At 42.5% G+C, this 27,961-nt stretch overlaps 1 protein-coding gene across 3 annotated transcripts; it reads left to right on the forward strand.

The window, feature by feature from the left end:
• The first annotated feature begins 1,682 nt into the window (after positions 1–1,682).
• LOC100734360 (cocaine esterase) lies at positions 1,683–27,030 on the forward strand. 3 transcript variants are annotated; one of them, XM_013154976.3, is made up of 13 exons: positions 1,683–1,852; positions 18,612–18,816; positions 19,722–19,863; positions 20,467–20,600; positions 20,682–20,940; positions 21,370–21,468; positions 21,736–21,876; positions 21,973–22,053; positions 22,263–22,407; positions 22,791–22,928; positions 23,641–23,713; positions 24,155–24,357; positions 26,890–27,030. In XM_013154976.3, exons 1-12 carry the CDS (start codon positions 1,771–1,773, stop codon positions 24,339–24,341), a joined length of 1,686 nt encoding a protein of 561 aa, XP_013010430.1. In that variant the 5' UTR covers positions 1,683–1,770; the 3' UTR covers positions 24,342–24,357; positions 26,890–27,030. The 3 variants fall into 3 exon arrangements, with proteins under 3 accessions (XP_013010430.1, XP_003472210.2, XP_013010431.1); XM_003472162.3 differs by having other exon boundaries at positions 24,155–24,337; XM_013154977.2 differs by lacking the exon at positions 24,155–24,357.
• Positions 27,031–27,961: the final 931 nt, after the last annotated feature.

Below are 27,961 nucleotides of genomic sequence, written 5' to 3' on the forward strand. Positions count from 1 at the left end.
CAAAATGTGTAAATTTTGTTGTAAAAAAGAGAGGGAGGAAAAAAAAAAAAGAGCTCTAACGGATATAACAGCAAGTGTGTTTAGGGGTGTTAAATAGCTGACTACATTAATGTTTTTGGATCATTGAACACAGCTGTTTGCAGTCTCTCTGTTTGAATGTCTACTTTGTATTCTTTGATACTGTGATTTGAGCAACTATTTCCAAGATGATAATATGTAATCTATTAACAGGTGATTTCTTACTGTTATGTTTTATTTTGTAGTTCTGTATTATGTGTAACCTTACACTGCTTTGTTTTGTTTTGTGTTTTTCTCTTTTTCCTCTTAAATAAAAAAAAAAATCAGTGAGGCATTAGAGCTTTCCTGAGGCTGAGACCAAAACACTTTCACTGGAAAGCAGATGAACTGAACTGATACTACTGTCTTCACTCCAACCTAGAAAAATTCTCTTTTCTTTTCTTTTTTGAACCTCTCAGATTTGGGCCTATCTTCCCAGTAGTACCATAGGCCCGGGAGAAACTTGCTATGTCCTCAGCTTTGGAACAAGCAGGTACTGTTAAATGTTTGTCAAGTGGATTAAGTATTGTAACTCCGTGTTTACCGAAGTGGGCCACAGGGCAGGAGTAGCATGAGTAGAGGTATAATGTTTGATTGACTATATCAACTTGAGATGTTTAGAAGCTTAACTTGATTGGCTCAACAATTCTGCTTCTTAGAGTGTAGAAGATTCTAGGCATCTTGTCACCTGTATGGTATAAAGGGAAAATGAAGGATAGCTCTGATTCTGTTCTTTGGAGCTCTACTCATCATCTCCAGCTTGGATGTTATCTCTTGAGCACAGACTGTTCATCTTCCACCTTGGATCCTTCAGCTTTCTGGCATGGACTCTTCAGTCTTCTACTGCAGGTCCATTGGCCTCCTGATGTGGACTTGGATGGGACTCTGTAGTGAGCTCCAGACCTTGGACCAAATCTTCAGTCTCCAATGTACAGGCACCCTTTACACTCTTCCTCATCCAACCCTGGATGCCCATTGTAAGCCAATCTTATAATTTCTTATATGTTATATGTATATCTTGTGGTATATCTGTTTCTCCAGTAAAATACTGACTGACACAAGGGTCTAGGTCTCTATGAAGTGCCACAGTCTCCACTGTGCTCCAATAAGGCAGCCATGACAGAGTAGGAAAGAGTTTGTGGAGACCCTCACACCAGTACTATATAGGGACTAAGGACCTTGAAGAAGACTCAGTCAACTATGAAAGGGAAGGAGGAACTTTCAAGAGAAAGGGTACAGTCACACCTCATAGCCTTTGTTCAAAGTGTTCCCTTTAGCATGATCAAAGGTCTTTCTGCAGCTCCTGTCTGGATCTTCTCCTGCACCTCCTCAGAGAAGTCCCCCCAGGTCCTCTGATTACAGCTTCCTGCTCCCTCCTCTCTTCCCCCAATACCTCACCAGGTCTGTGACTATAAGGACAGTGGACACAAAGATTCCAGGCTTGAGAAGAGGGCTCCTGCTATCCCTCAGGAACTGCAGAAATCACTCATGCATTGAGAGGAAGCCAAAAAGAAAGATAGCCAGGCTCCAACTGCTGGCCACTGGCTGTCAGTGACCTCTGCCTGCTCACTGTGGCTCTCCTGCACCATTCACTTGTTTTTGGGCCCCACCCAGGGCCTGCCTAGGTCCAAATTCCAGCATGGGGGAGGACTTGCTGCTGAGCTGCCTGTGCTAAAACACAGAGTGCTGGCAGCAGAGCAGAAAGAGCAGACCATGGCCATGGGGCTGGACCAATTTCATGCGCAACTGTACACTGTGTCCTGTGGGATCCTGCTACTCATTTTCCACGGCCAAGGTGAGGCTCTCACAGGGGCAGAGCAGCAAGGATTGTGGTCGAGTCTACTAAACTGAGCAAAGGCAGAGTCTGAGACTGCAGGTGGGAAGTATCAGATAGGGAAAATCTGGTCATATGACATATGACTGTGCAGGAACCTTGCTCCGATGCATCCACCAGGTCCCAAACACCCCAGGGTTTGCCCCTTGAACACTAGAGAGTATGTAGGCTTCCAGAGAACACTCAACATCAAGGACTGATCTGAGTACCAGGATTCTTTGGATTGCCTGTTTAGTAGGCTGACTCAGTGGATGGGGAAGTCAAGACATTCCTTCTATGTTTGCAGACATAATAATATCTTCCCCCTTCCTTTTGGTTCCAAGTGTCATGGTCTTGGGGAGAGGACTTACCTGGCCTCCTCAAAGGGGATCTAGATAAGATTATTTGTCCTTGAAGAGGACAGCAGCCCCCAGGCACTGCCTCCTAAAGCAGACCAGAGAGGACTCTGGGTCCCTTTCACCTCGGGCACCTGGCCTGAGATAAAGGAGTGGCTTAAACAGTAGGCAAAAATGATGGCACTCTGTGCCTGCCTGCCATTCCCAACCACTTATCAGAAGTTAGGCCAGGAGTATACCATGCATAGGCACATCTTTGATCCTTGATGCCCTCATCTAAAAGGCCTTTACTGTGTGGGATATGCTGGTCTCCTGCCACCCTTTCCCAGTTGCTCGTAGAAGTCTCACTGAAGTACCTCTCTCTCATGGCCCATCCCCACGACCTTCCTCCCTTACCAGCTATTTTCCAACCCCTTGGAAATCACTAGGCTCTTCCAGGCAAAGAGATCTGCCCAGTCTCACTAATGGCTCGCACTTTAAGTAGTGTTTTGGCTTGAACCTGTGTTCAGAAAGAATCATCAACAAGCTATAAGAGGCACCAATTTAGAGTCCACCTTCTTCTTCTGTCCCTCCCGCCTTCATTTCTCCACAGGCACCATTAAAGATACAGGGTCTACACACAATATCTGGGAGTTTATCTAAGAATAGATATGTACTCTTGTCCTTGGTTTCCACCTAAATGATCACCTCTTTGCTGGTACTATCCTTTCCTACCTTCTAACACCCCAGTCCCCTCACATTTCTACTTGGCAAATCTTCCTCATAACATCTAATGTAACTGCATCTCTTCATGAACCCATCATTGCTGATATAAAAGTTCCCTAAGTAGGAACATTTTAGCAGATTTTGTACTTTGTTGTAACAAACACAAACATGAGGCATCATCAGGAAATGGCTACCATGAATTACGAGGAGAGAAATTTCACCCAGCAAAGAATTATGTGTAGGTAATATGTTACCAGGAGGAATACTGTGGTTTTTGGCTTGGAACACATCTTAGTCTGCTTTAAATTACTAAAAAGATACTTGGATGCTGTATTTAAAATGGATCATTTTGGTTGATAATGTATTAAAATGGTTGATAATGTATTAAAATGGGTTTGTTTAGCATACAGTTTTTTTTTATTTAAGAGGAAAAAGAGAAAAACACAAAACAAAACAAAGCAGTGTAAGGTTACATATAAAACAGAACTACAAAAAAAAGCATAACAGTAAGAAATCACCTGTTAATAGATTACATATTATCATCTTGGAAATAGTTGCTCAAATCACAGTATCAAAGAATACAAAGTAGACATTCAAACAGAGAGACTACAAACAGCTGTGTTCAATGATCCAAAAACATTAATATAGTCAGCTATTCAACATCCCTATACACACTTGCTGTTATATCCGTTAGAGCTCTTTTTTCCCCTTCCTCTCTTTTTACAACAAAATTTACACATTTTAGATTTTATTACTCCTTAGTTCCTATTACTTTTTGGGGGGGGGGAGAATAAAGTCAAATATGGCAGAACAAAGCTGTCAGTGAAAACCAAGGATAGACTTAGCACATGATGTAGAACAGAGTATACGGTTATTAACAATAGTTATCAACGTTGTCTCTTGTTTCCTTAAAAAGATTTGTCTATCTCATTAGATATTATAAAGTTGGACAAAACAGTAGAGAACAAGACCAATAAAACTTAGACATTGTAAACATTACAGGACTTCCAAAGGAGACAATAGTCAAACCAGAATGGGCATCTTAGTGAATCTTACTGCCTTCAAAGTAGTTGCCTATACCCTCGGACCTGATACTATCCCACAGAATGGAACGGAGTCTAATCAGTCAAAACAAGATCGTGGGAGCATTACAGGACTTCAAAACAAGTTAATAGGAAATCGAAAAGAGTTACTATTATATATCCTAATTTTTTAAATTTTTCCCTTAATTAAAATAAACATAAGAAATAACTAAATAATTTTTTTAAAGAATAATAGTTACCATAGTGTCTGTCTTTTTCCTTGAGATATTTGGATAAAACTTCATATACTATAGCTTCAAATATTTCCATATCAAGAAGCCTGGAATAAAGCCTTTCTAATTAATAAGTGAAAATTTTATAAGGCTTCAAGTCCACATAATGGGGAATCATGATTGCCACATATTTTCATATATTTGAATCATTACTTACATTAGGGAAACTATTCGGTATTCATACATGTGAGATTGATTTATTTCACTTATGAGTATGGTCTCAAGCTGCGCCCATTTATTGATAAATATCTCAATGTGATCCTTCTTTATAGCTGAATAATATTCCATTGTATAGAAATACCACAACTTTTTTATCCATTCCTCAGTTGATGGACACTTGGGTTGTTTCCAAGATCTGGCAATTACAAATTGTGCTGCTATAAACATAGGTGCACATAAATCACTGTGGTATGATGCTTTCAGTTCTTCTGGGAATATGCCTAGAAGTGGAATAGCTGGAATAAATGGGATTTCCAATCCCAACTTTTTGAGAAACCTCCAGACAGACCTCCACAAAGGCTGTACCAGTCTACACTCCCACCAGCAGGGCAGGAGAGTTCCTTTTTCCCCACATCCTCTCCAGCATTTGTTGTTGTTGGTTTTCTTGATCCTGGCCATTCTTTCAGGAGTGAGATGGAATCTCAGTGTGGTTTTAATTTGCATTTCTCTGATGACCAATGATGATGAGCATGTTTTCATATATTTATTTGCCATTTGCATTTCTTCATCTGAGAATTGCGTATTCATCTCAGATGCCCATTTTTGGATTGGATCTTTGAATTTTGGAGGTCTGAGTTTTTTTAATTCTTTATATGTTTTAGACAAGAGTCCCTTGTCTGAGAGAGAGTTCACTAAAATCTTTTCCCAGTTTGTGGGTTTTCTTTTCACTATGCTGGAGATTTCTTTTGACATGCAGAAACTTTTTAATAAGATGTGGTCCCAGTTATTGATTCTGGGAAGTGTTTCCCGTGCGGTTTGAGTCCTGTTCATGAATTCTCTACCTACTCCTATGTCTCCAAGGTTTCTACCCACTTTGTCTTCCAATAGATTTAGTGTTTCTGTTTTAATGTTCAGATCTTTGACCCATTTAGATTTTAATTTAGTACATGGTGATAGACATGGGTCTATCTTTAGTTTTCAGCAAATGGAGAGCCAGTTTTTCCATCACCATTTATTAAAGAGACTGTCGTTCTTCCAGTGAACCTGCTTGGCTCCTTTATCAAAGATAAGGTGGTTGAGTGTGTTTGTAGTTGTGGTTGTATCTTCTAATCTATTCCATTGATCTTCGCCTCTGTTTTGATTCCAATACCATGTTGATTTTACTACTGTTGCTTTGTAGTATAATTTCAAGTCAGGGATTGTGATGCCTCCTGCTTTGCCTTTGCTGCTTAGAATTGCCTTTGCGATTCTAGGTCTCTTCTGGTTCCAGATGAAATTTAGGAGTGATTTCTCTAGATCTATAAGGTATGTTGATGGTATTTCTATTGGGATTGCATTGAATCTGTATAAGAGTTTTGGGAGAATGGCCATCTTCACAATGTTTGTTCTTCCTATCCATGAGCAAGGGATGTCTTTCCATTTTCTGAGATCATCTTCAATTTCCTTTTTCAGTGTATTATAGTTTTCACTGTATAAGTCTTTCACTTCTTTCGTAAGAGTAATTCCTAAATATTTCATTTTTTTGCTTGCTAATGTGAATAGTCCAGTTTCTCTTATTTCCCTCTCTGTAATTTTGTTGTTCGTGTATAGGAATGCTATTGATTTCTGAGTATTGATTTTGTATCCAGCCACATTACTGAATTTATTTATTGTATCTAAGAGTATTTCAATGAAGTTTAGGGGGTTTTCTATGTAGAGTATCATGTCATCTGCAAACAATGATAACTTAACTTCTTCTTTTCCTATCTTTACCCCTTTTATTTCTCTTTCTTGCCTAATTGCTCTGGCTAGTACTTCCAGTACTATATTAAATAGGAGTGGTGATAAAGGACATCCTTGTCTTGTGCCTGATTTTAAAGTAAAGGCTTTCAATTTTTGGCCATTTAGAATGATGCTGGCTGTTGGTTTGTCATAAATGGCCTTTATTATATTGAGGTAAAGACCATCTATTCCAATTTTCTGTAGAGTTTTTATCATGAATAAATGTTGGACCTTATCGAAGGCTTTTTCTGCATCTATAGAAATGATCATGTGATTCTTATTTTTGGCTTTATTGATATGGTGGATTACATTTATTGATTTGCGTATGTTGAACCATCCTTGCATTCCTGGGATGAATCCCACTTGGTCATGGTGTATAATCTTCTTGATGATTTGCTGGATCCTATTTGCCAATATTTTATTGAGGATTTTTGCATCTGTGTTCATTAGGGAGATCAGTCTATAGTTCTCTTTTTTAGTTGGGTCTTTCTCAGGTTTTGGTACTAGAGTAATATTTGCTTCCAGGAACGACTTAGGAAGGATTGCTTCCCTTTCAATTTCATTGAACAGTTTGAGGAGTGTCGGCATTAGGTCTTCTTTGTATTTCTTGTAGAACTCTGCAGTGAATCCATCTGGGCCTGGGCTCTTCTTGGTGGGTAAGGACTTAATTACATTTTCAATTTCAGTAACAGAGATTGGGTTATTCAACAGTTTTACATCCTCTTGATCTAGCTTTGGCACTTCATATGCTTCTAAGAATCTGTCTATTTCTTCTGTGTTATCAAACTTTTGAGAGTAGAGGTTTTCGAAGTAGGTGTTGATGATCTTCTGTATTTCTATTGGGTCTTTAGTGATTTCTCCTTTTTCATTTCTTATTGCATGAATTTGAGCTTTTTCTTCCCTTTTTTTAATAAGTTTGGCTAGGGGCTTATCGATTTTATTTATTCTTTCAAAGAACCAACTCTTTGATTTGTTGATACTTTGGATTGTTTTCTTAGTCTCTATTGCATTGATTTCTGCTCTGATTTTTATAATTTCCTCTCTTCTTTTGGCTTTGGGCTTGACTTGCTCTTCTTTTTCTAGCTGTTTGAGGTGTAGCATCAAGTTATTTATTTGTATTCATTCTGTTTTCCTGATGTGGGAACTCAGTGCAATAAATTTTCCTCTCAGGACGGCTTTCATTGCATCCCACAGGTTCCGGTAAGTTGTATCTGTATTTTCATTTTCTTTTAGGTATTGTTTGATTTCTTCTTTAATTTCCTCTGTGACCCACTGATTACTCAAGAGTGTGTTATTCAGTTTCCATGTGTTTGTGGGATTTTTGCAGTATCTTTTATCATTAATTTCTAATTTCAGAGCGCTATGATCCGATAACATGCAAGGGATGATTTCAGCTCTTTTGCACTTGTTTAAATATGTTCTGTGAGCTAATATATGGTCTATTTTACAAAATGATCCATGTACTGCTGAGAAGAATGTGTATTCTGATGTTGTTGGGTGGAACATCCTGTATATGTGTATCAAACCCATTTTTTCACAGGTCTGATTCAGTTCTGTTATTTCTTTGCTCATTTTCTGTCTGGTCGATCTGTCCCTTGGTGTCAATGGCGTATTAAGGTCTCCTGTTACAATTGTGTTACTGATAATTTGAGTTTTCATTTCTGTTAATAATTGTTTTATATAACTTGGTGCTCTGGAGTTTGGTGCGTATATATTTAAGATAGTTATCTCTTCCTCTTGGAGTTTTCCCCTTACAAGTATGTAGTGACCTTCTTTGTCCTTTATGGTCATTGTTGGTTTAAAGTTCACGTTGTCTGCAAACAGAATGGCTACTCCTGCCTTTTTCTGGATTCCTGCTGCATGAAGAATTGTTTTCCATCCTTTGACTTTCAGTCTGTGAGTATCCTTCTGGGTTAGATGGGTTTCCTGTAAACAGCATATGGTTGGATTTTGTTTCTTGATCCATTCTGCTAGTCTGTTTCTTTTGATTGGTGCATTGAGACCATTTACATTAATGGTTATTACTGTTAAATGTTGGTTAATTGTAGGAATGTTATCTCTCTGCTGTTGCATCTTTATCTTTCTGTTCTGTTTAATTATTTGCTTTGCTTAGTGGTTTTTTCCTTTGTGTATCTAAACTGTCTTTCAATATTTTTTGCAGGGTCGGTTTGGTGTTCATGAAGTTCTTCAGCTGTTCTTTGTCATGGAAGTATCGTATTGCACCATCTATTTTGAATGATAGTTTTGCAGGATATATCAGTCTTGGTTGGAAATCATTTTGCTTTAGGATCTGGAATATTTCACTCCATGCTCTTCTTGACTTTATCGTTTGTGCTGAGAAGTCTGCTGTGATTCTGATAGGTTTTCCTTTATAAGTGATCTGTCTTTTCTCTCTGACAGCTTTTAGTAATCTATTCTTGTGTTGGATTTCTGGGATGGTGATTATTATATGTCTGGGTGTAGTTTTATTTTGGTTATGAGTGTTTGGAGTTCTATATGCTTCACTGATCTTGATGTCAGTTTCTGATCTCATGCTTGGGAAATTTTCAGCTATTACTTCTCTAAATATCCGCTTGACATCCTTTATGTTGTCTCCCTCTCTTTCATTAATCCCTATCATTCTTATGTTATTCTTCTTTGCATCGTCTTGCAGTTGTTGAATTGTTGTTTCCTGATTCCTTGTTATTTTCAAAAGATCTTTCCTTTCCTGTTCACTAGCTGCAATCATGTCTTCAAGGTCTGAAATTCTATCTTCACTTTCATTAAGGCGGTTTTTACAACTTTCAGTGGAGTTTTTTATTTCCTGTATATCTCTGTGCATCTGCATTATGTATTCTGTTTGTTTCTTATATTGCTCATCTAGGGATTCTATCTTTTTGTTTAGTTCCTCCAATTTTTTATCTGTGTTTTCTTTAGATATATTTAGAATCTCTTTCATTTCTTTTATCATTTCTTCTTTTATCTGGGAGATTATTTCGAGTTTGAATTTCTTTAAAGCTTCCTGGAGTTGTTTGTCAACTTCAGTAGCTATTATGTCCGATATATGAGGTGGATGGGATATATTTTCTTCTATATACATTGCTCCTAGGGTTTCCTGAGATGGGCTGGAGGTTTGAGGTTGTAATTTGGTCTTTCGTTTTGTCATTTTGTATATTTCTGTGTTTCAAGTGTTATTTGAAAGCTTCCTCAGGATCTGTTGAAAATCCCCTTCTATGCTTGGAGCTACTGAGCCTCTGACACCGCACTACCCCAAGCCATTGGGCCTGCAGAACCAGTGTCCCTCCTCTGCCTGCTCAGAACTCCGCAGTTCCAGACAAGCTGGGCCTCAGGGACACTGTGCGCCCACCTGCCCCTTGGAAGATCCACAGCTCTTCAATTGCAGCCGGGTTAGGGTGCTCTCCACAGGCCACAGTGCCTCAGGAGCCTGTGATCCCTCCCTGCTTGCAGAGATATCCACAGTCCTCTAGGCAAAGGAAGGGACTTCTGCAGGCACTCCAGATCCGCCCAGCTCCTCCTCTGCAGGCAGATGGCTAGGCGCGGCTGGGCTCGGGGTTAGTGTAGGCCCGCCCATCCATCAGGAGCTCAGCAGACTTCCAAGCGTAGCCGGGGGGGATGGGGAGGCAGCTGTAGTGGCCTCTAACCCACTGTTCCACTTCTCTGCACCCAGAAGCCTGGGGGGTCCGGAACAGTCTGAGATTTGGGCAGACTGTGCTGGGCACTCACCACAGGCTGAGGTGCCTCAGGAAGCTGCGATGCCTCTCTGCTTGCAGAAGTATTCAGTCCTTCAGACAAAGGAATGGGCTTCTGCAGGGACTCCGGATCCGCCCAGCTCCTCCTCTGCAGGAGATGGCTAGGTGCGGCTGGGCTCGGGGGTTAGTGTAGGCCCGCCCATCCATCAGGAGCTCAGCAGACTTCCAAGTGTAGCCGGGGGGGATGGGGAGGCAGCTGTAGTGGCCTCTAACCCACTGTTCCACTTCTCTGCACCCAGAAGCCTGGGGGGTCCGGAACAGTCTGAGATTTGGGCAGACTGTGCTGGGCACTCACCACAGGCTGAGGTGCCTCAGGAAGCTGCGATGCCTCTCTGCTTGCAGAAGTATTCAGTCCTTCAGACAAAGGAATGGGCTTCTGCAGGGACTCCGGATCCGCCCAGCTCCTCCTCTGCAGGAGATGGCTAGGTGCGGCTGGGCTCGGGGGTTAGTGTAGGCCCGCCCATCCGTCAGGAGCTCAGCAGACTTCCAAGTGTAGCGGGGGGGGGGGGGGGGGGGGGGGGGGGGGAGGCAGCTGTAGTGGCCTCTAACCCACTGCTCCACTTCACTGCACCCAGAAGCCTGGGGGGTCCGGAACAGTCTGAGATTTGGGCAGACTGTGCTGGGCACTCACCACAGGCTGAGGTGCCTCAGGAAGCTGCGATGCCTCCCTGCTTGCAGAAGTATTCAGTCCTTCAGACAAAGGAACGGGCTTCTGCAGGGCAGCATACAGTTTTAGAAGCTGAAAATTCATGATCAGATGGCCCTCATAGTGGGCCGAGGTGGGAGTCTTCCAACTCTGACACTGCATGGCAATGGCATTTCATGTAGGAACCTAGAGAGACAGCACATACTGAAGGGCCTGGCTCACACTTAAAAAAACTAAGTGTCAATCTTAAGAGAACTATTCCACTCTGTGAGACCTAACCCACTCTGAAAACACAGCATCAGTCCCTGCATAAGGACTAGCATGCCTCACTCACCTCCCACTAAACCCCAGTGCTTAAAGCTTCCACCACTTCAACACCAACCCATGGGAAACCAACAGTCCAGCATATGAACTTTTGGTGGACCAAAAATATCCAAACCATAGCACTCTGTCCCTCCCCCACCAAGCTTCATATTCTACTTACAGTGCAAAATGCACTCATTCCTTACTTACAGTCCCAGAGGCTTATCTCATTCCAAATGACTCAAAAGTGCAAAGTCCCAAGTTCTATTGGAAATTCAAGGCAAATTACTTCCAGCTGTGGACTGGTAAATAAAGAACAAGTTATATGGCTTCAAGATACAGTGCTAAAATAGACTGGGTAAACATTTCTACTTTAGAAAGGAGGAATATCCAAGTAGAAAGAGATTGCAGGTCCTAAGGAAGTCTCAAGTGCATCATGGGATATACTAATAAAGCTCCAAGCAACTTATGCAGGAGGCAGCGAGTAGTGGGCCCCCTGGCCTCCAGCAGCTCTACCCTCTGGCCTTGCTGGTTGCAGCCTGCATGTATTGCTTTGAGTTGTTATACCAAGCTGCATGCTGTTGTCTTTACCAGGCTGGTGTTGACACTGTTGATAGCTGCCCAATTCTGCAAACTACTCAAGAGGAGTGGCCCTAGCCTCACATCCTCAATAGGCATTTTAGTGGGAAAACTATATAGTGGCATCACCCCAACAACAGGGCCTCCCAGACTTTCCTTTGAACTGTCAATTGAAGCTGCTATGACCTCATAGACCTTTCATGTACACCTTTCATATGTGCCTATAAAATTAGCACAACATGGACACCACCAAGGTCTGTGACTTGATGCATTTGGAGCCGAGGTAGGGCCATGTCTGGGCTCTCTTGAGCTATACCTGGAGCAGATGCAGAACATTTCACTGGAAAGCAAGAGGCAAAATCTTGGGGCAACCCTAAGCAGTGAGTCTGAAGAGAGCATCTCAAGCCAATTTCCTGGACCCATTCTACCCCCAAAGTCTCTGGGACTGGGAACCTAGAAGATTAATATGATACCCTCAGGGCTACTTTTGCATTTCCTTGATGCATAGAGCCTACCTTCTTTCCATCCATAGTCATTTCTTTTGTACCTTCTATATTCTCACCAAGGGTCTTAATCTTTTTTTTTTATTTAAGAGGAAAAAGAGAAAAACACAAAACAAAACAAAGCAGTGTAAGGGTACACGTAATACAGAACTACAAAAAAAAAACATAACAGTAAGAAATCACCTGTTAGTAGATTACATATTATCATCTTGAAAATACTTGCTCAAATCACAGTATCAAAGAATACAAGGTGGACATTCAAACAGGGAGACTGCAAACAGCTGTGTTCAATGATCCAAAAACATTGATATAGTCAGCTATTTAACACCCCTAAACACACTTGCTGTTATATCCGTTAGAGCTCTTTTTCTTTTTTCTTTTTTTCCCTCTCTTTTTTACAACAAAATTTACACATTTTGGATTTTATTACTCCTTAGTGCTTATTACTTTTTTTGGGGGGGGGAGAGAATACAGTCAAATATGGCAAAACAAAGCTGTCAGTCAAAACCAAGGATAGACATAGCACACGGTGTAGAACAGAGTACATGGTTATCAACGTTGTCTCTTGTTTCCTTAAAAAGAATTGTCTATCTCATTAGATATTATAAAGTTGGACAAAACAGTAGAGAACAAGACCAATAAAACTTAGGCATTGTAAACCTTACAGGACTTCCAAAGAAGACAATAGTCAAACCAGAATGGGTATCTTAGTGAATCTTATTGCCTTCAAAGTAGTTGTCTATGTCTTCAAACTTGGTACTATTACATGAGCAGGATGTGAATTTTTCAAAATTTTAATCTCTGCCTCCCTTTACTGAATGTATTTGTAAATCTCATTGAAAATAACCAAAACTACCCACGTGGCTCCTTCTACATTTCACGTCAAGATTTCTCCCTCAAGACTATCTTCCCTAGATTATCACTGTTAAATATGGCCTTCCACAGAGCATAGATATGATGTACCCAAGTTCTTGGCAATGGTGTGTGTTGTAGTCAGGGGTTGTACACAGAGAACAATTAGGTTTAGGACATGAAGTGTATAATATTTTTATAATGGTCACCAGCAGTTAACACAGGAAGATGCAGGAAATCTATCCACAAAACCAAAGACATAGATTATTTAGTCAAGAGCCTAAACCCCATGGCAATGTCCCACATGAGTCCAGATAAAAACCCAGAGCTCAGGACAATGCCTCCATGAGTCCAACTGGAGATCCAGAACCCACAAGAAGGATTCACGCCAGTCTCTTTTACGGATCCGTGCCAGGAAGACCCAAGGGTCAGCGGTGGAAGCCAGAAAGTCTATTCAAGCAGGATGAAGGAGCTGTACCAGTAGGATGAGGGTTCTATGCTGGAGCTGAGAAGTCACACTTACAACAAAGACCAGGGCTATCCTGAAGGCACCACAGCTGTCCTCAGTGACATGGAGGTCCCAAACTCCTCTGACGACAAGCACAGTCGGGTACATGTCAGGAAGCAGCGTGATGAATTCATCCTGGAGACCAAGCAGCACATGTCTTCCCCTCCGGAGCCAGGAAGCAATGCTCGATGTGAGGACTAAAGCTTCTCCAGGAGAATCAACAGGTCAGACAGCAACTCGTAGGAGAACCCACAATGCCTTCTTAATGCCTCAACCCCTCTCTTACAACCTCCATTCTTCTCCACCTATTTATCCTGGCAACCCTCCTCAGGTGGAGCATCTTTTCTCAATGCATGCTGATGTAATCCAGCTGATGTTAAGTTGACCACCAGTTTTTAAACCATAACAGTGTGACAAAAAAGGCCTTAATTCCAGTTACCTGCAGAATTGGTCTCATCTGAGGCCTCCTTAGTATGACTTTGTTATCAGCCTTGCTACCAACATTCTAGTCATGACCACTATGACTGGTTATCCTGACCTATCCATTTCATTGGATTAAGAAACACCTAGCAGGGGTGGCCAGCAGAGGGAGAGAACCAGACAGATCCGCCTCTGCCTGCCGGCCACCACCATCACCAGAAGACTGCTTCCTGCGGGCAGCCAGCATGAGCAGAGAGAGCCAGCAGATCCTCCTCTGCCTGCCAGATGCTGCCACCAGGAAGCTGCTTCCTGCAGGCAGCTAGCAGGAGCAGGGACACAATTAAGCCCTGTGCACCTCAGCTGCAGAGGGGCAACCAACATGGGGAGAGCCTGGGACCCCATAACCAACTTGTTGGTAAGAATCCAGAAGAATGTCAAGACAAAAGAGCAAAAAGCAGTCTCAGACCTCCAGTCCACACAAAAGAAGTCTGGGAGATACAGTCATGGAAGAAAATGGAAGTCACACACCAGATATCTCTGAGTTAAAAAGTCAATCAAAAGCTGGCAAAACCACTTGAAAGAGACTGAAGATAAACTTTCAAGCCTTGAAGATAGGATTGCAGCTAACAATCATGAAAGGAAAGGTCTCCTAAAAATAACAAGGAATCAGGAAATAGCAATTCAACATCTGCAAGATAATACAAAGAAGCATAATTTAAGAGTGATAGGTATTAGTGAAGAAGCAGAGGTCAATAGAAATGAAATTAAAAGGCTATTTACAGAAGTAATAGCAGAAAACTTCCCAAACATAGGAAAAAACCCTGACATACAGGTAAATGAGGCATACAGAACTCTAACTAGCTGTAACCAAAGTAAATCTATACCCAGACATATAATAATCAAGATCCCAGAAATTCAGCACAACAACAGAATATTAAAAACTGTTAGAAAAAAGAAACACATCACCCTTAAAGAAAAACCAATCAGAATCAAGGCAGACTTGTCAATACAAACTATCAAATCAAGAAGATTTGGAGTGAAGTATTTCAAATCCTGAAAGAAAACAACTTGCAACCCAGATTGATGTACCTTGCAAAACTATCTTCCAAAATTGATGGAAAAATAAAACACTTCCATGATAACGAATAACTGAAAGAATTCATGACTACTGAACCAACCCTACAGAGAGTGCTAAAGAATATCTAGAGAGTGATAAAGATGATCATAGTTCCAGGAATAGTAGCAGAGCAGGATCACAAACAAGACAGGCAGTTGAATGAAGGGGGAAAATGGAGGGCCAATAGCAGGATAGCATGGCAGAGACAAACCAACGTATGCTGGTTGTCACCACTAATGTAGATGGCCTCAACTCAGCAATAAACAAACACAGAGAGAGTAGATCAAGAAACAAAATCCAATAATATACTGTATACAAGAAACTCATTTAACTGGAAAGGAAATTCATAGACTGAAAATCAAAGGAGAGAAACAATAGTTCCATGTAACAGGAGACCAGAAAAGTAGATCAAGAAACAAAATCCAATAATATACTGTATACAAGAAACTCATTTAACTGGAAAGGAAATTCATAGGCTGAAAATCAAAGGAGAGAAACTATAGTTCCATGTAACAGGAGACCAGAAAAAAAGCAAGGGTAACTTGCCCATCAACCACACAATGGATAAGAAAGACATGGTATTTTCATACAATGGAAAGCTACCCAGCTATAAAATAAAACAAGCTCGAGGCTCTTACAGGTAAACGGATGCAACTGGAGATCATGTTCATGGACAAAACAATTTCAACTCATACAGTGAACCCTAGCATAAAAAAAAAAAAAAAAAACAGAAGGAGCAATGGGATCCAAAAAGCAAAATAGTTACTATTAAAGTGATAGGAGAGGAAACACCTGGGAAGGAAAGGTGGTAACTACTGTTAGTTTCTTATTGTCTTGTCTCAAACTCTTGTATTGTTTTCACAATTTTGTTAGGTTTGGCTTTGTTCTGTTTTGTTTTCTTAGATTTTACTTTGATGGTATGGGCAGCTGTTTTGAACATAAAGGAACGTGTAATGGTAATCACGGTTGCTTCCCTATTTTCTTGGTTTTTTTTTTTTTTTGTGTGTGTGTGTGTGTCTTTTTTTTTTTTCCATCGGTACTGGGGATCGAACTCACGACCACACACTTGCAAGGCAGGCGCTTATGGTGCTGAGCTAAATCCCCAGCCTGGTTTCCTATTATCTTGTTTTGAAGTCTTTTAGTGTTTTCATTTGTTGGTTTAATTGGTTTTATTGTTTTGTTTTGATTTTACTATATGTGATGGTATGAACAGCTATTTTGAAGAAAACAAGACATTATGGTAGCTATTGCTGATTTCCTATCACCTTGTTTTAAAGTCCTATTATGTTTTTTATTCTTTTGTTTAATTGGTTCTATTCTGTTGTGTTTGATACTGTGTGTCAACTTTATGAAGAAAATGAGATATTATAGTAGTCATTGTTCATTTCTTGTTACCTGGTTTTGAAGTCCTGTACTGCTTTAATTCTTTTGATTGATTTTATACTATTTTGTTATGTTTGATATTATTATGTGTGAAAGTATGGTCAACTATTTCAAAGAAAACAAGAGATATGATGGTAGCCACTGTTGATATCCTGTTGTCTTGTTTTGAAGTCCTGTGTTGTTTGCATTGTTCTGTTCTAATTTGCTTTGTTCTGTTTTGTTTTATTCTCTTTAAAATAAAAATATTAAAGAAAGAGAGAAAGACCTAGCAGATTAGTAGAGCACAGTCCTGTGTGTATCTGATTGGATTAGGGAGTTGTGGCTTGTTTACTACATATGGTCCCTGTCCCATTCCTCTCTAGTATTCTTCCCCTGCTTTGCTCCCTGGCTGCCATGAAGTAAGCAACTTTACCACATCTTTCCCCCATGATACTCCTGCCTCAAAACACGAGCTAAAGCAAACATTTCCTCCTCTAAATTGTATGTGTCAGGCATTGTGTATCAGTTATAAAAAAGCTAACACAATCACTTAACCAAACTCTACAAAGTTCTAACTTCTTCCTGGTGTCTTTGTCATTTGATCCCTCATCAGAGTCACCTATAAAGCTCATTTTATAGCAATACAGAATTTTCTAAGCAATTCCTTCAAACTCCTCCAACTTTTGGCTAGTATCCAGCTCCTAAGCCACTTTTACATTCTCAAGTATCATTGTAGCAACAACCCTACTCTTGATACCAATTTTCTGTCTCAGTATGTGCTATGATACTATAACAAAATAACCAACAGTGCTTAATATAGAAAGCAAATAGATTTATTTACTCAAAGTTTTGAAGTTTGGAAACCCATCGTTAGATAGCTCTCTTTGGTCTCCCTCTGGTTGAGGGCCTTTTAGCTATGTAACAACATTGCAATGCAAAGCAAGAGCACTCATGAGAAAAGTCACATGACTTTCTCATAATAGAGGAAGCAAGAGACTGGATTGGGATCAGACTCACTCTTTTGTAACAACTCACTCTCATTCTCCAGGGAATTAGTGCATTCCCCCTGAGACCTAATCCCTTCACCAAGACCAACATGACCCTGTCACCTTCCACTAGACTCCACCTCTCCACTGCTCTTCCACACTGTGAGTCAAGGTTTCAGCACAAGAACCTTTGGCAGAAAGGCATTAGTAAAATGGCCCTCTCTCTGCCTGACCTCAGAAGTTGACATTAAACATGTAGATCCAATGTGGATGGGGTAAGAGGACTCTGAGACTGTTGAGGGTTTTTGTTTGGTTGGTTTTTTGTGAGTTTTTGGTTTGGGGGAGGGTTTTTTGGTGGGGGAGTTGTTTGTTTTGTTTTCCTTGTTTGTTTTTAGTGGAAACTAGCTCAATCTTGCCAAATTCTGCAGAGGCAGAACGTGAAACAGTGCACGCGAAAGTGCAAGAGAAGTGGGAGCTTTTGGAAATGACGTTAACATTAGGGGAACTGTCAGCCTGAATGGACACCTCCCTGTATAGCAAGGCACAAAGAGCAACAGGGCTACCTAAAGGCAGCAAAAGACAGAGATCAGCCTTGTTATAGGCAGAAAGTAAGCCTAATTTACCATAAACAATTATTATAACACAATCTAATTTATCTAGATAGCATCACTGTGTGAAGGAAACCCCAGCATCATTATTTGAAGAAAAAAAAACCCAACCACGACATTGGTAAAGTTTTGTCATATCCTACTGAAAGAAAAGCAAAGATAAGTGCCTGCCTGGCAAGCATGAGGTCATGAATTCAACCCCTGGTACAAAAAAAAAGCAAAGATGATAGAATAGATAGGTAGATAGATAGATAGATAGATAGATAGATAGATAGATGATAGATTTCCACAATGCTGCAAAGTTCTCACTGAAATCAAACATACAGACAAATGTTCTTATTTTAAATTGCTTGATAATATTAATGATAATCTTTTTAAAAAATCAAAATTCAAATAAGGTCCATTATTTCCAAAGTACAGATGTGCTTTCTTTTTTAACATTAGGTCTGAAATACAATTTACATAGCATAAGTTCACCCATTTGAGAGTATACTTCAAAGGTTTTTAGTTTGTGAAAAGAGTTCACCATTCAATTCCCCTTTTCCCCAACCTAACAACATCATCCTTGCATATCTACCACTCTGCTCTCTGTGCTTGTGAAAAGGCTTATTGTGGCCATGTCATATGAATGAGATCATGAGGCAGCCCCAGAGCAGGGAGGGTGACAGGCAGGAAGCAGGTACAGCCAGTGTTTGTAGATTAAGGTCTCTTGGCAAGGCTGATTGAGAATGGCAAGGAAGTGACAATATTCACAGTGTGGGAAGCAGCTGAATGGGCAGACCCAACCCTGATGTGCATCTCTCTGCCCACAGCCCAGGACTCTGCCAGCCCCATCCGGACCACACATGTGGGACAAGTGAGAGGCAGCCTCATCCATGTGAAGGGCACTAACTTGAGGGTTCACACCTTCCTGGGAATTCCCTTTGCCAAGCCACCTGTAGGAACACTGCGATTTGCACCCCCTGAGGACCCTGAGCCCTGGAATGGTGTGAGGAATGCGATCTCCTACCCTTCCATGTAAGCTTTCTGGAAAACTGGGGAAATTCAGGCCCTGGGGAGGGACTGGGTGCTCTGAGCTCTAGACCAAGTTCCAGTGATTCTTACACCTACACCTACAGCCAGTTTTCATCTGCATTAGGGGACTTCCCACAGTAGAGATGCTAAGGCTCAGAGATTCAACTATCTCATGCCTAAGAGACCAAGAGAAACTATGCCAGGATCTACTCAGGGAATCACCATCCAGAGGGCATTAGCTCCAAGTGCTGAAGAGTAGAGCAGAGACATATTTATCCCCACATTTAGATTATGCCATAGATGGAATGTCTCCAGGAGAGGTTTAGGTTGACTCTAGGAATGTGTAAGAGCCCCTAACTCCAGCATCAAATACTGCAGATTCCTGAGGAGCAGTGGTGGCTTCTCGGGAACCCTATCTTCTACAATCTCTGTGCCAACTGACAGGGCGGTGTCATTGCCAAAGAAGTGTGGCTAAGCTAATGAACAGATTCTGTGCAAGTGATAAGTTTCCCCAAGCAACTGCTATATGTATCTATGAGAAACTAAGCTCTATTCATTCATGAAGCACCTATGTGGAAATTTCTCTTATGTCCCAGGCCCAAATGGTTGCAGGGGTCAATGGTGAATGTTAATGTCTACAGCCAATGGATTCCATAGAGACTCCTGAGTCAGTACTAGCCAGGCTTGGGAAAGAAAGAGCCCCAAGGCTGAAGCCTCCCCAGAAGTCTAAACTTTATCCCCACCTCCTCAGAGTATGAAGCCTGTTATTCTATGGGCAGAAACTTAAGGGAATAATTCTATATAAGCAGGTCATCAGGGAAAGCAGGGAATGAGGATGGACGCGCACAAATCTGGATCCAGTGTCTGATTTTGCCATTGGCTGACCATATGCTGTGGTTGGCCACCAGGTGTCTGCAGGACATCACTGCAATGAATACCCAGGCTCTGAAGTTATTGAATCTGACCATGCCTCCCATCCCTGTGTCTGAAGACTGCCTGTACCTCAACATCTACACACCTGCGTATGTCCATGAAGGCTCAAACTTGCCTGTGAGTGTCAAGCTGTGGTCAGCTGAGAGTGGAAGAAAATTTGTTCTACTATTAAAGGGCTAAGATTAGCTTCAGCTATGCTACTGTGTGAATCCTCATGAAGAGCCATTGGGTCCCAGAAGTCATTCTCACCCAGCTGGCGTCTGGCCCCTTGGCTTAGGAGTGCTGAGCCCTGGCTGCTCCCAGAAGTCAGAGGTTGTGACCATGGGGTGTACCCAGGATCCATTCAACTATCTCACGCCTAGACCAAGTTAGAATCCAAGGGCTGCATTATGAGGTCATCAAGATCACAGCTATTGGTTATCTGTTGGCCAAAGGACCATGGAGATATTTGATTAATGTTCCTGTGGAACTTTTGGGGAGATACTCTTTTTTTCCCATGTCAAAGGGGTTCTGGGAGTAATGATATATAGAGCCAATTCCAATGATGAAAGGCTTTCTTTTCCTGACTGAATATGAATCACTTACCAATGGCTGAAATCACCTGCTGGGGTTCTGTTTGTGTGGCTAGCTGTACAAGTAAAATCAGCAGGTAGTCTACAGGTAGCCTAGGTGGGACTTGGGCTGGGTAGGAAGCACATGGCATCTGTTTTGCTCTCCCAGGTGATGGTATGGATCCACGGTGGTGCACTAGTTATAGGCACGGCCTCCATGTATGATGGATCCACACTGGCAGCTATTGGCAACGTTGTGGTGGTCACTATTCAGTACCGCCTTGGTGTCCTGGGCTTCTTCAGGTGAGCCTGGGGCTGGGATGGGAAATGGAAACTTGGCAGAGTCAGGTCAGGTAAATGATCCCTGTCCCTGCCACTTTTCAGCACTGGAGACCAACATGCCACTGGCAATTGGGGCTACCTGGACCAAGTGGCTGCCCTACGCTGGGTACAGCAGAATGTCGCCCACTTTGGAGGCAACCCTGACCGTGTCACCATTTTTGGCACATCAGCAGGTGGCACAAGTGTGTCCTCACATGTTGTGTCCCCCATGTCCCGAGGACTCTTCCATGGTGCCATCATGGAGAGTGGGGTGGTTCTATTGCCCAGCCTCATCTCCAGTTCACCTAAGGTCATCTCCACAGTGAGTGCCCTCAAACACCCCAGCCCAGGCTACCCCCTCTCCTCTCACCTTCTGAGCTTCTGGTGCTCTGTCTATTCAGTGGGAGCAACCAGGACAAACCAGGTTTCTTGGAAATTTCTGCCTTTCGGGGAATTACTGAGGGGCTCGATGGTCAGAACCTACAAGCCTCTGCCTCACAGAACAAAAGATAAGTATGTTCTGTGGCCAGAAAAGCTACAGCCTAGAGCCTCCATCATGGGTAAAACCATGTACGTATATGAGATGGCTCCTCTGACTGAGACCTCTGAGTGCCAGAGAAGTTGAAACTATTCCACACCTACAGAAATCAGTGTACCCCCATGAGATTACAGAATACTTGCATGCAACTGAAACCTTGGACACACTCCTTTTCCTGAAAAGATGAGCCAGCTCTCACTTGCCTCTTTACAGGTGGTGGCCAACTTGTCTGCCTGTGGGGAAGTGGATTCAGAGGCCCTGGTGAGGTGCCTGCGGGGAAAGAGTGAAGAGGAGATACTGGCTGTTACTAAGGTAGAGATGAATGGTAATGAGTGTGGTGGAATGGGGATGATAGAGTGGGGGACAGTAAGATCTGTGTGCCATGCATCTCCCTGGGACAGTTTCTCCCTTGGTGTCCCAGAATACTGAATTGGAAATAGAGATTAATGTGCTAAGCCTAGAGTAGGATCCTGGGGTTAGTGCAAACTTTCTGGGATGGACAAGGAAAAAGTAGAAGGCTCCCAGCAGACATCAAGAGTGCCTAAAAGCAGACTTTGATCTCTAACTTCCCTTCTTCAGGCCTTCAAGATCATCCCTGCTGTAGTGGATGGAGCCTTCCTGCCCACGCACCCCCAAGAGCTGCTGGCCTCTGCTGATTTTCAACCTGTCCCCAGCATCATTGGTGTCAACAATGATGAATATGGCTTTCTCATTCCCTTGGTGAGACCCAGTCCCAAGTCTCTGGTGTCAGGGGAGCCTATATAAGAGCTCTGGGTCAATCTGAACTACAGCACAAACTCATTCCCTGCCATCCAGATTGCGGCACCCACTGATACACAAAAGGAAATTGACAGAGAAACTGTGAGGAATGCTCTGCAGAGAAGATTAACACAAATGGTGAGGCTCCTGGGATACTACAAAAACTGAAAGGGAACACACACAGATATCCTGCCCACACATGAACAAAGGGCTGGGGGTGATCACTCCAGAGCTAAACCAGTTCTGCTATTCCTAGTTCTAACCCAAGCTCCATCCTCCTATCCTAAGATTATTATTTCCTTGCCTTTGACCTTACCTAACCTGACTATCTGATAACTCTGAGCTAGATGTTACCTGCTGGGTTTGGTGACCTATTGATGGAAGAATACATGAGTGACAATGAGGACCCCCAGATCCTCCGAGCCCAATTCCAGGACATGATGGAGGACTTCATATTTGTGTTCCCTGCACTCCAAGTAGCACTTTTTCAATGTGAGTATATCTGTAACTAAGACCAGACTGCCTTGGAGGCAGCTGAATGATAGATCTCCAGTGATATCTGAGGTGTCCAGTTCCCTACCCATGTGTCCTTCTGGTACCCAAAAGATGATGACCTTCAGGTCACTAAATTTTCATGGATAACATTAATAGATGAAGAAACACGTTAGTGTTACAATGATTTTCCAAAAACCACAGTTAGGAAGGCCACAGCCATAACTTAACCAAGATCTTCCTTTGGCCCTGTTCCAGCCTAAAGCTCCCCACTTCAATTTCCAGACTCCAGCAAGCTTCAAATCTAGCTATCTTGTCACCAAAGGTGAGGCACAAAAGCTCAGGTAAGGAGTCACCATGTTGCAACTTGTGTCTGCCCTCAGGTTCCCATGCCCCTGTTTACCTCTATGAGTTCCAGCATCGACCCAACTTTTTCAAAGATATCAAACCACCCCATGTAAAGGCAGACCATGGTGATGAGACTCTCTTTGTCTTCAGATCCTTTTTCTCAGACTATCAAGGTAAGACTTTCTTACTCTCCAACAGTGGAGATGGATTTCTGAATGGGTCCCTTAAAAGCAACTGCCCTCATTGTCTACATCATTGGTGGCAACCTATGGCATGAATGTTATTTGTTTTTCTTTTAAGAAATGTATATATGAGTTGCTTTTTCTAAACTAAAACATCAGTACTCAGGTTTAATTTCAGGGTTGACCCTTGGTGAATTGTAAGTGGGTTTTGGGTCACAGTTTGGGCATTCATCCCTAAGAGATTCAACATCACTGGTCTAGATAATAAAATTGAGGCTCATGGAGGATGGGATCAGTGTCCACCATCTTGCAGTTCAAAAATCTGTTTTGAGATTTAAACCCAAGCCCTTCAACTCCATCTTGTGCTCCCTCCACCTGCCCCTATTCTGACCGTAGCAATAGCATGGGTGCATGGAGAGAGAGTGTGTTTAAAAGGCATAATTGTTTCTTAAATAATTTCCCAGTGACAGAAAAAACAAGGTGCCTTGTGGAACCAGCCCAAAGTTGACTCAGCTAGAGGTTGGGATGAGTAAGGGAAGATTGGCCAAGGAGATGGCTTAGTTCCTAAGAAGGGATGGGGAGAGAAGGAATCAGGCCTAAGGTCCAGGGTCAGGCTGCAGCTGGGTGGTGAAGAGGAAACATGAATGGGCAGTGGGATGGTGACTGAGCAAGATCTAGGTTGCTGTCTTCTTCCTCTCTGCAGTTGACCTCACTGAGGAGGAGGAGCTGCTCAGCAGTAGAATGATGAAGTATTGGGCCAACTTTGCACGAAATGGGTGAGACAATACACCTACCTCAACCTCTCTAGAGCATCTGAACCCATCAGGGGCTCCTCTCGTCTGTGGTGACCTCACTGGCATACATGTGCCTTTAATCACATGATAATAACCTCTCAACTCCAAGTCCTACATGGACATGGACAGAGAAGGAACTTGTGGGTACCACTCATTTATCCCTCTCCCAATGACCTAAAAGATGGGCCACAGTGCTGTTTTTCAGTCACATGTTGTCTCTGAGAGGGAGAGAGAAAGTAGGCACTTGCCCTAGGGGTGGACATTGGTGTGAGGCCCTTGCTTTCCTATATAATGAAACCTCATCATTACCCAGGGTCCCCTGACCAGCTTGGCATCCCAATCTGACCCAAATCAGGCCAGTGAGGTCTCAGAACAGCAGAGCTCAGCCTGATCTACTCCCATACTGGGAGGGCATGCCCACAGGAACCCCAATGGTAAGGACCTACCCCAGTGGCCTGTGTTTGACCATGAGGAGCTGTACCTGCAGCTGGACATCCAGCCTGCTGTGGGCCGTGCCCTGAAGGCCTCCAGGATGAAGTTCTGGAGGGAGATCCTTCCACAGAAGATCCAGGAGCTAAAGGAGGCTGAGGAAAAGCACACAGAGCTGTAAGCTCCTGTGTAAGAAGGTAGAGTGAGTTTGAGTACAAGTGGGATCTGCCTAGTGCCACACACTACCAGGACCCCAGGTTGATTGCAGTCACAGAGCTACTCAGTCACTCTTCATTCATCCGTTTGGTCAAAACGTAGGAAAAAACCTTGCATAATATTTACTGCCAAGCCTGCTGTGGCTCCCCCTTCTTACACATACTCAGTACACTCCCCAGGAAGCTGTGGATGGGTGAGCTCCAGTGGACACCCACCTTCCTCCACACCCCAGAGAGGCCTATTCTCTCCATCTCTGTCTCTCTTTCCCCTCTCAGATCCACACTCCCTCCACACTGAAAAACACACTTTCACAAGTGTTACCTCTGTGTCAGATCCCACATCCACCTGTCAGCAAGTTCTCCATGTTCTCAGATTTGTACAAGGTACAATAGAAAACATGGATAAAAGAAGCCCCGGTATCTTAGTCTCTTTAGGATGTAGTAACAAAAGTACTATAATCTGCTTGACTTACACATCACAAAAATTGATTGCTGACAGTTCTAGAGTTTAGAAAATCCAGGATCAAGGAGTCGGCTAGTTTGGTATCTGGCTAGGACTTGTTTTCTTGTTCAGATTTATTCTCTGGTTCATACTTGGCACTTTTTCCCTTGTGCTCGTATCAAAGAAGGGACAAAAAACTTTCACAGGCCAAATTTTCAAAAGCATTATATTAATCTCTCTCTTTGCTAGAATAAAGACCAAAATGTAGTATTTACAAAGTGAAGAATTACTTGCCAGGGATTTAGCTCAGTGGCATAAGCATCTGCCTTACAAAGTGAAGAATTTTATTTAGCTCACAGTTTTGAAGTTTGAAAGACCAAGACTGGGTTCTGCCATCTGTTTGCCCTAGACTGCCTCACAGCACAGCAGTAACGCCAAGTGTAGAAGGAGAAAGCTCATGGGATGGCCTTGCCTCATAACAATCCACACCTGTGTATCCCATGAGAAGGGCATTAAACCCTGTCAACAGTAATGACACCAACAACATCATTAACTCCCAATAGGCCTCAGCTCCTGAAGATTCAGCCACCTACCACCATAATACTGAAAATCCAGCTTCTAGTACATAAACCGTTAGGATCAAATACCATTCGTGCCATAGCAGGCATAAATCCCAATCTACCATTGGCATTAGGAATCCATACATTCATCTAAGTTCCAAAAGATAACTGGCTCCATTCTGTGAGAATCAGGACTAAACATGTCCATTGGCCCCTGGAACCTGAACCAGTAAGGATATGGTTCCTCAGCAATCTGTCTCCTGATGTTTATCCCTAAACTGTGGTCTACATGGTCATTACACAAGTGTTGATCTGTGAGATCTCAGAAGTGGGATTGAAAAGTTAGGAAGATACAAACACATCTACAGAAGATAGTCCTGTCCCTGCCTCCCTGCAGGCTTTGCCACCAGGGAGGTATCTCCCTGCCTTTCAGAATTTCCCTAACAACCTCCTGAGTCCCTGACCACCCCCACTGACCATGGTGTCCAACAATTCATATTCCTTCTCATCTCATTGTTGCTCCTAAACTTTTCTCCCTCCCCTCCCCTTAAAAAAACTTGTCATATTTTTTCTCATTTTACATTGTACTCAATTTGTCTCTGTTTTCCCAAAGAGTTTTTCTGTCTGTTATTAAGGAGCTGTATCTTTGGTCCTAGAGACCCTAAGATTCCCTGCATTCCCTGATTGGCCAATTTGCCCTCCTGGAGTACCAGTTTTCCCAGAGGGATGACCTTCCTCCATTTCATCCACTGCATAGTCTGATCAACAAAATCCCCAGGGCCTTCCAATGATGGTACGCTGGTGGCAAAGGACATAGGGTATGGTTTCAACCACATCCTTGAAGTGTTTATCAAGTTCCTGCAGCAAGCACGTCTCTGTTTTCAGTTCTTTAGATGCACTGTATTTCCTCAGAGTGGGTTTCAGGAATATTTCATAAGCATTCAATAATAATTATTTTTCAGTACTGAGCTATCATGCACACTAGACAAGTGCTCTGCCTCTGAGGCACACCCCAGCCCACTGTGGAATAATTTACACACAATTAATCTCTTTTAGATTTATCATTTAATAACTCTGAGTAAATGTATAAGACATGCAACCACTGCCATATCAACTTTTAGAGTATCTCACTCCAAAAACTTCCCCCATACCCCTTTGCAGCCCTTCATGGCCCTCTACCATTTTCCCTGGCAACCACTTAGCTCATTTTTGTTATACTTTATTTTTTCTACATCATAATATAAAAGGAATCTTTTGTGATTTGCTCACTCCCTTTGCATAATGTTTTTAAGATTAAAGTGATATTTCCTTTTACTCCAGAGTGGCATTCCATGTAAGGCTATACCACATGTATCTACCCTCCCGCTGATGCACATCTGAGTAACTTCCATGTTTGGTTTTGTTTTTTGTTTATTTGGGGTGTTTTTTTCTTTTTTTATTACTGGAGAATAAACCCAGGGCCACTGTACTGAGCTACATTGCCAGTTCTTTTTGTTTTCTGTTTTGACCCAGGGTTTTGATAAGTCCCCCAGACTGAGTTTGAACTTGTGATTCTGCTGCTTCAGCCTCCCAGAGTGCTGGAACTACAAGTGTGCACTACCATACACAAATCTCGGCTACTCTTAATAAAGCTTTCCTGAATATTTCCAAACATATCTTTGTGTGGACACATGCTTCTATTTCTTTGAGGTAAAGATCTAAGAAGGCAATTGCTGAGTTACATGACATACATGTGTATCTTTTAAGGAAAATGCCAAACTATCTTCCAAAATGATATCTGATTTGCATCCCCACCAGCCATGTATGAGGGTGAGTTACTCCATACTTCCAACAAGACTTGGACTTACGGGTCTTAAATAAATGCCATTGAATGTGTGTGTAATCAAATCTTTTTACAGATGTTTCCCTGTAATTTTAAACTCTGCTTTCATCATTTTATGGAGATGGATAGCTAGATAAATAGAAAGATACACACATACACACAGATATGTTCCTGAGACTCTCCTTTCCTTTATCCTAAGTTTTTACTGTTAACTCAGTCAACAAAAGTGCCAGGGGTCCCCTAAGGGCAGTACAGTAGTGGCACAGCACAAGAGGCCATTCATCCACCCCAGCAGTAGTGGGCAGCAGCCCGGGATTAGGAAAAAGCACTGTATTGTCCAGTTAACATAAAGAGTTTGCACCATGAGCCTGAGCTGGAAGCAACTGGAGATCTCACAGCACCAACAACCTAGAAATTGATCAGGTCACAAAAATTAGAGGAAGACAAAGCATCTGCCCTTGCAGGGGCTGGGACCATGAGGTGAGCCACAGTGCCTTGGGTGACGGACACTGAGTCATCGACAGGACTTGCTCATTGGATGAAGGTGAAGGAGGGCACGGGTATCAGCATTGCAGGCCACTCAGACACAGATAAATGCTCATTGCTGCTTCCCAGGCCTGAGAAAGGAACTGGACAGCACTGAGCTGTGAGACCTTTCAGGGCACAGAGAGGTCAGGGCCATTTTCAGAGGCACCAAGGCCATCTTGAATGAGCCTGACACCTACTGCTCTGGGTAGTCAGGCTGGACAGGTACCTCTAGAC

The sequence above is a fragment of the Cavia porcellus genome, unplaced genomic scaffold (genome assembly GCF_034190915.1).
Source record: "Cavia porcellus strain 051 isolate PalLab524CR breed Dunkin Hartley unplaced genomic scaffold, mCavPor4.1 scaffold_4, whole genome shotgun sequence".
In the NCBI taxonomy this organism is placed as follows: Eukaryota; Metazoa; Chordata; class Mammalia; order Rodentia; family Caviidae; genus Cavia; species Cavia porcellus.

Bases quoted from the DNA above. Each gene is read 5' to 3' on its own strand.
- LOC100734360 (XM_003472162.3), top strand. From the start codon at position 1,771: ATGGCCATGGGGCTGGACCAATTTCATGCGCAACTGTACACTGTGTCC. The intron at 21,877-21,972 runs GTGAGACCCAGT...CCTGCCATCCAG, and splicing joins ATGGCTTTCTCATTCCCTTG to ATTGCGGCACCCACTGATAC. The intron at 22,054-22,262 runs GTGAGGCTCCTG...ACTCTGAGCTAG, and splicing joins AGAGAAGATTAACACAAATG to ATGTTACCTGCTGGGTTTGG.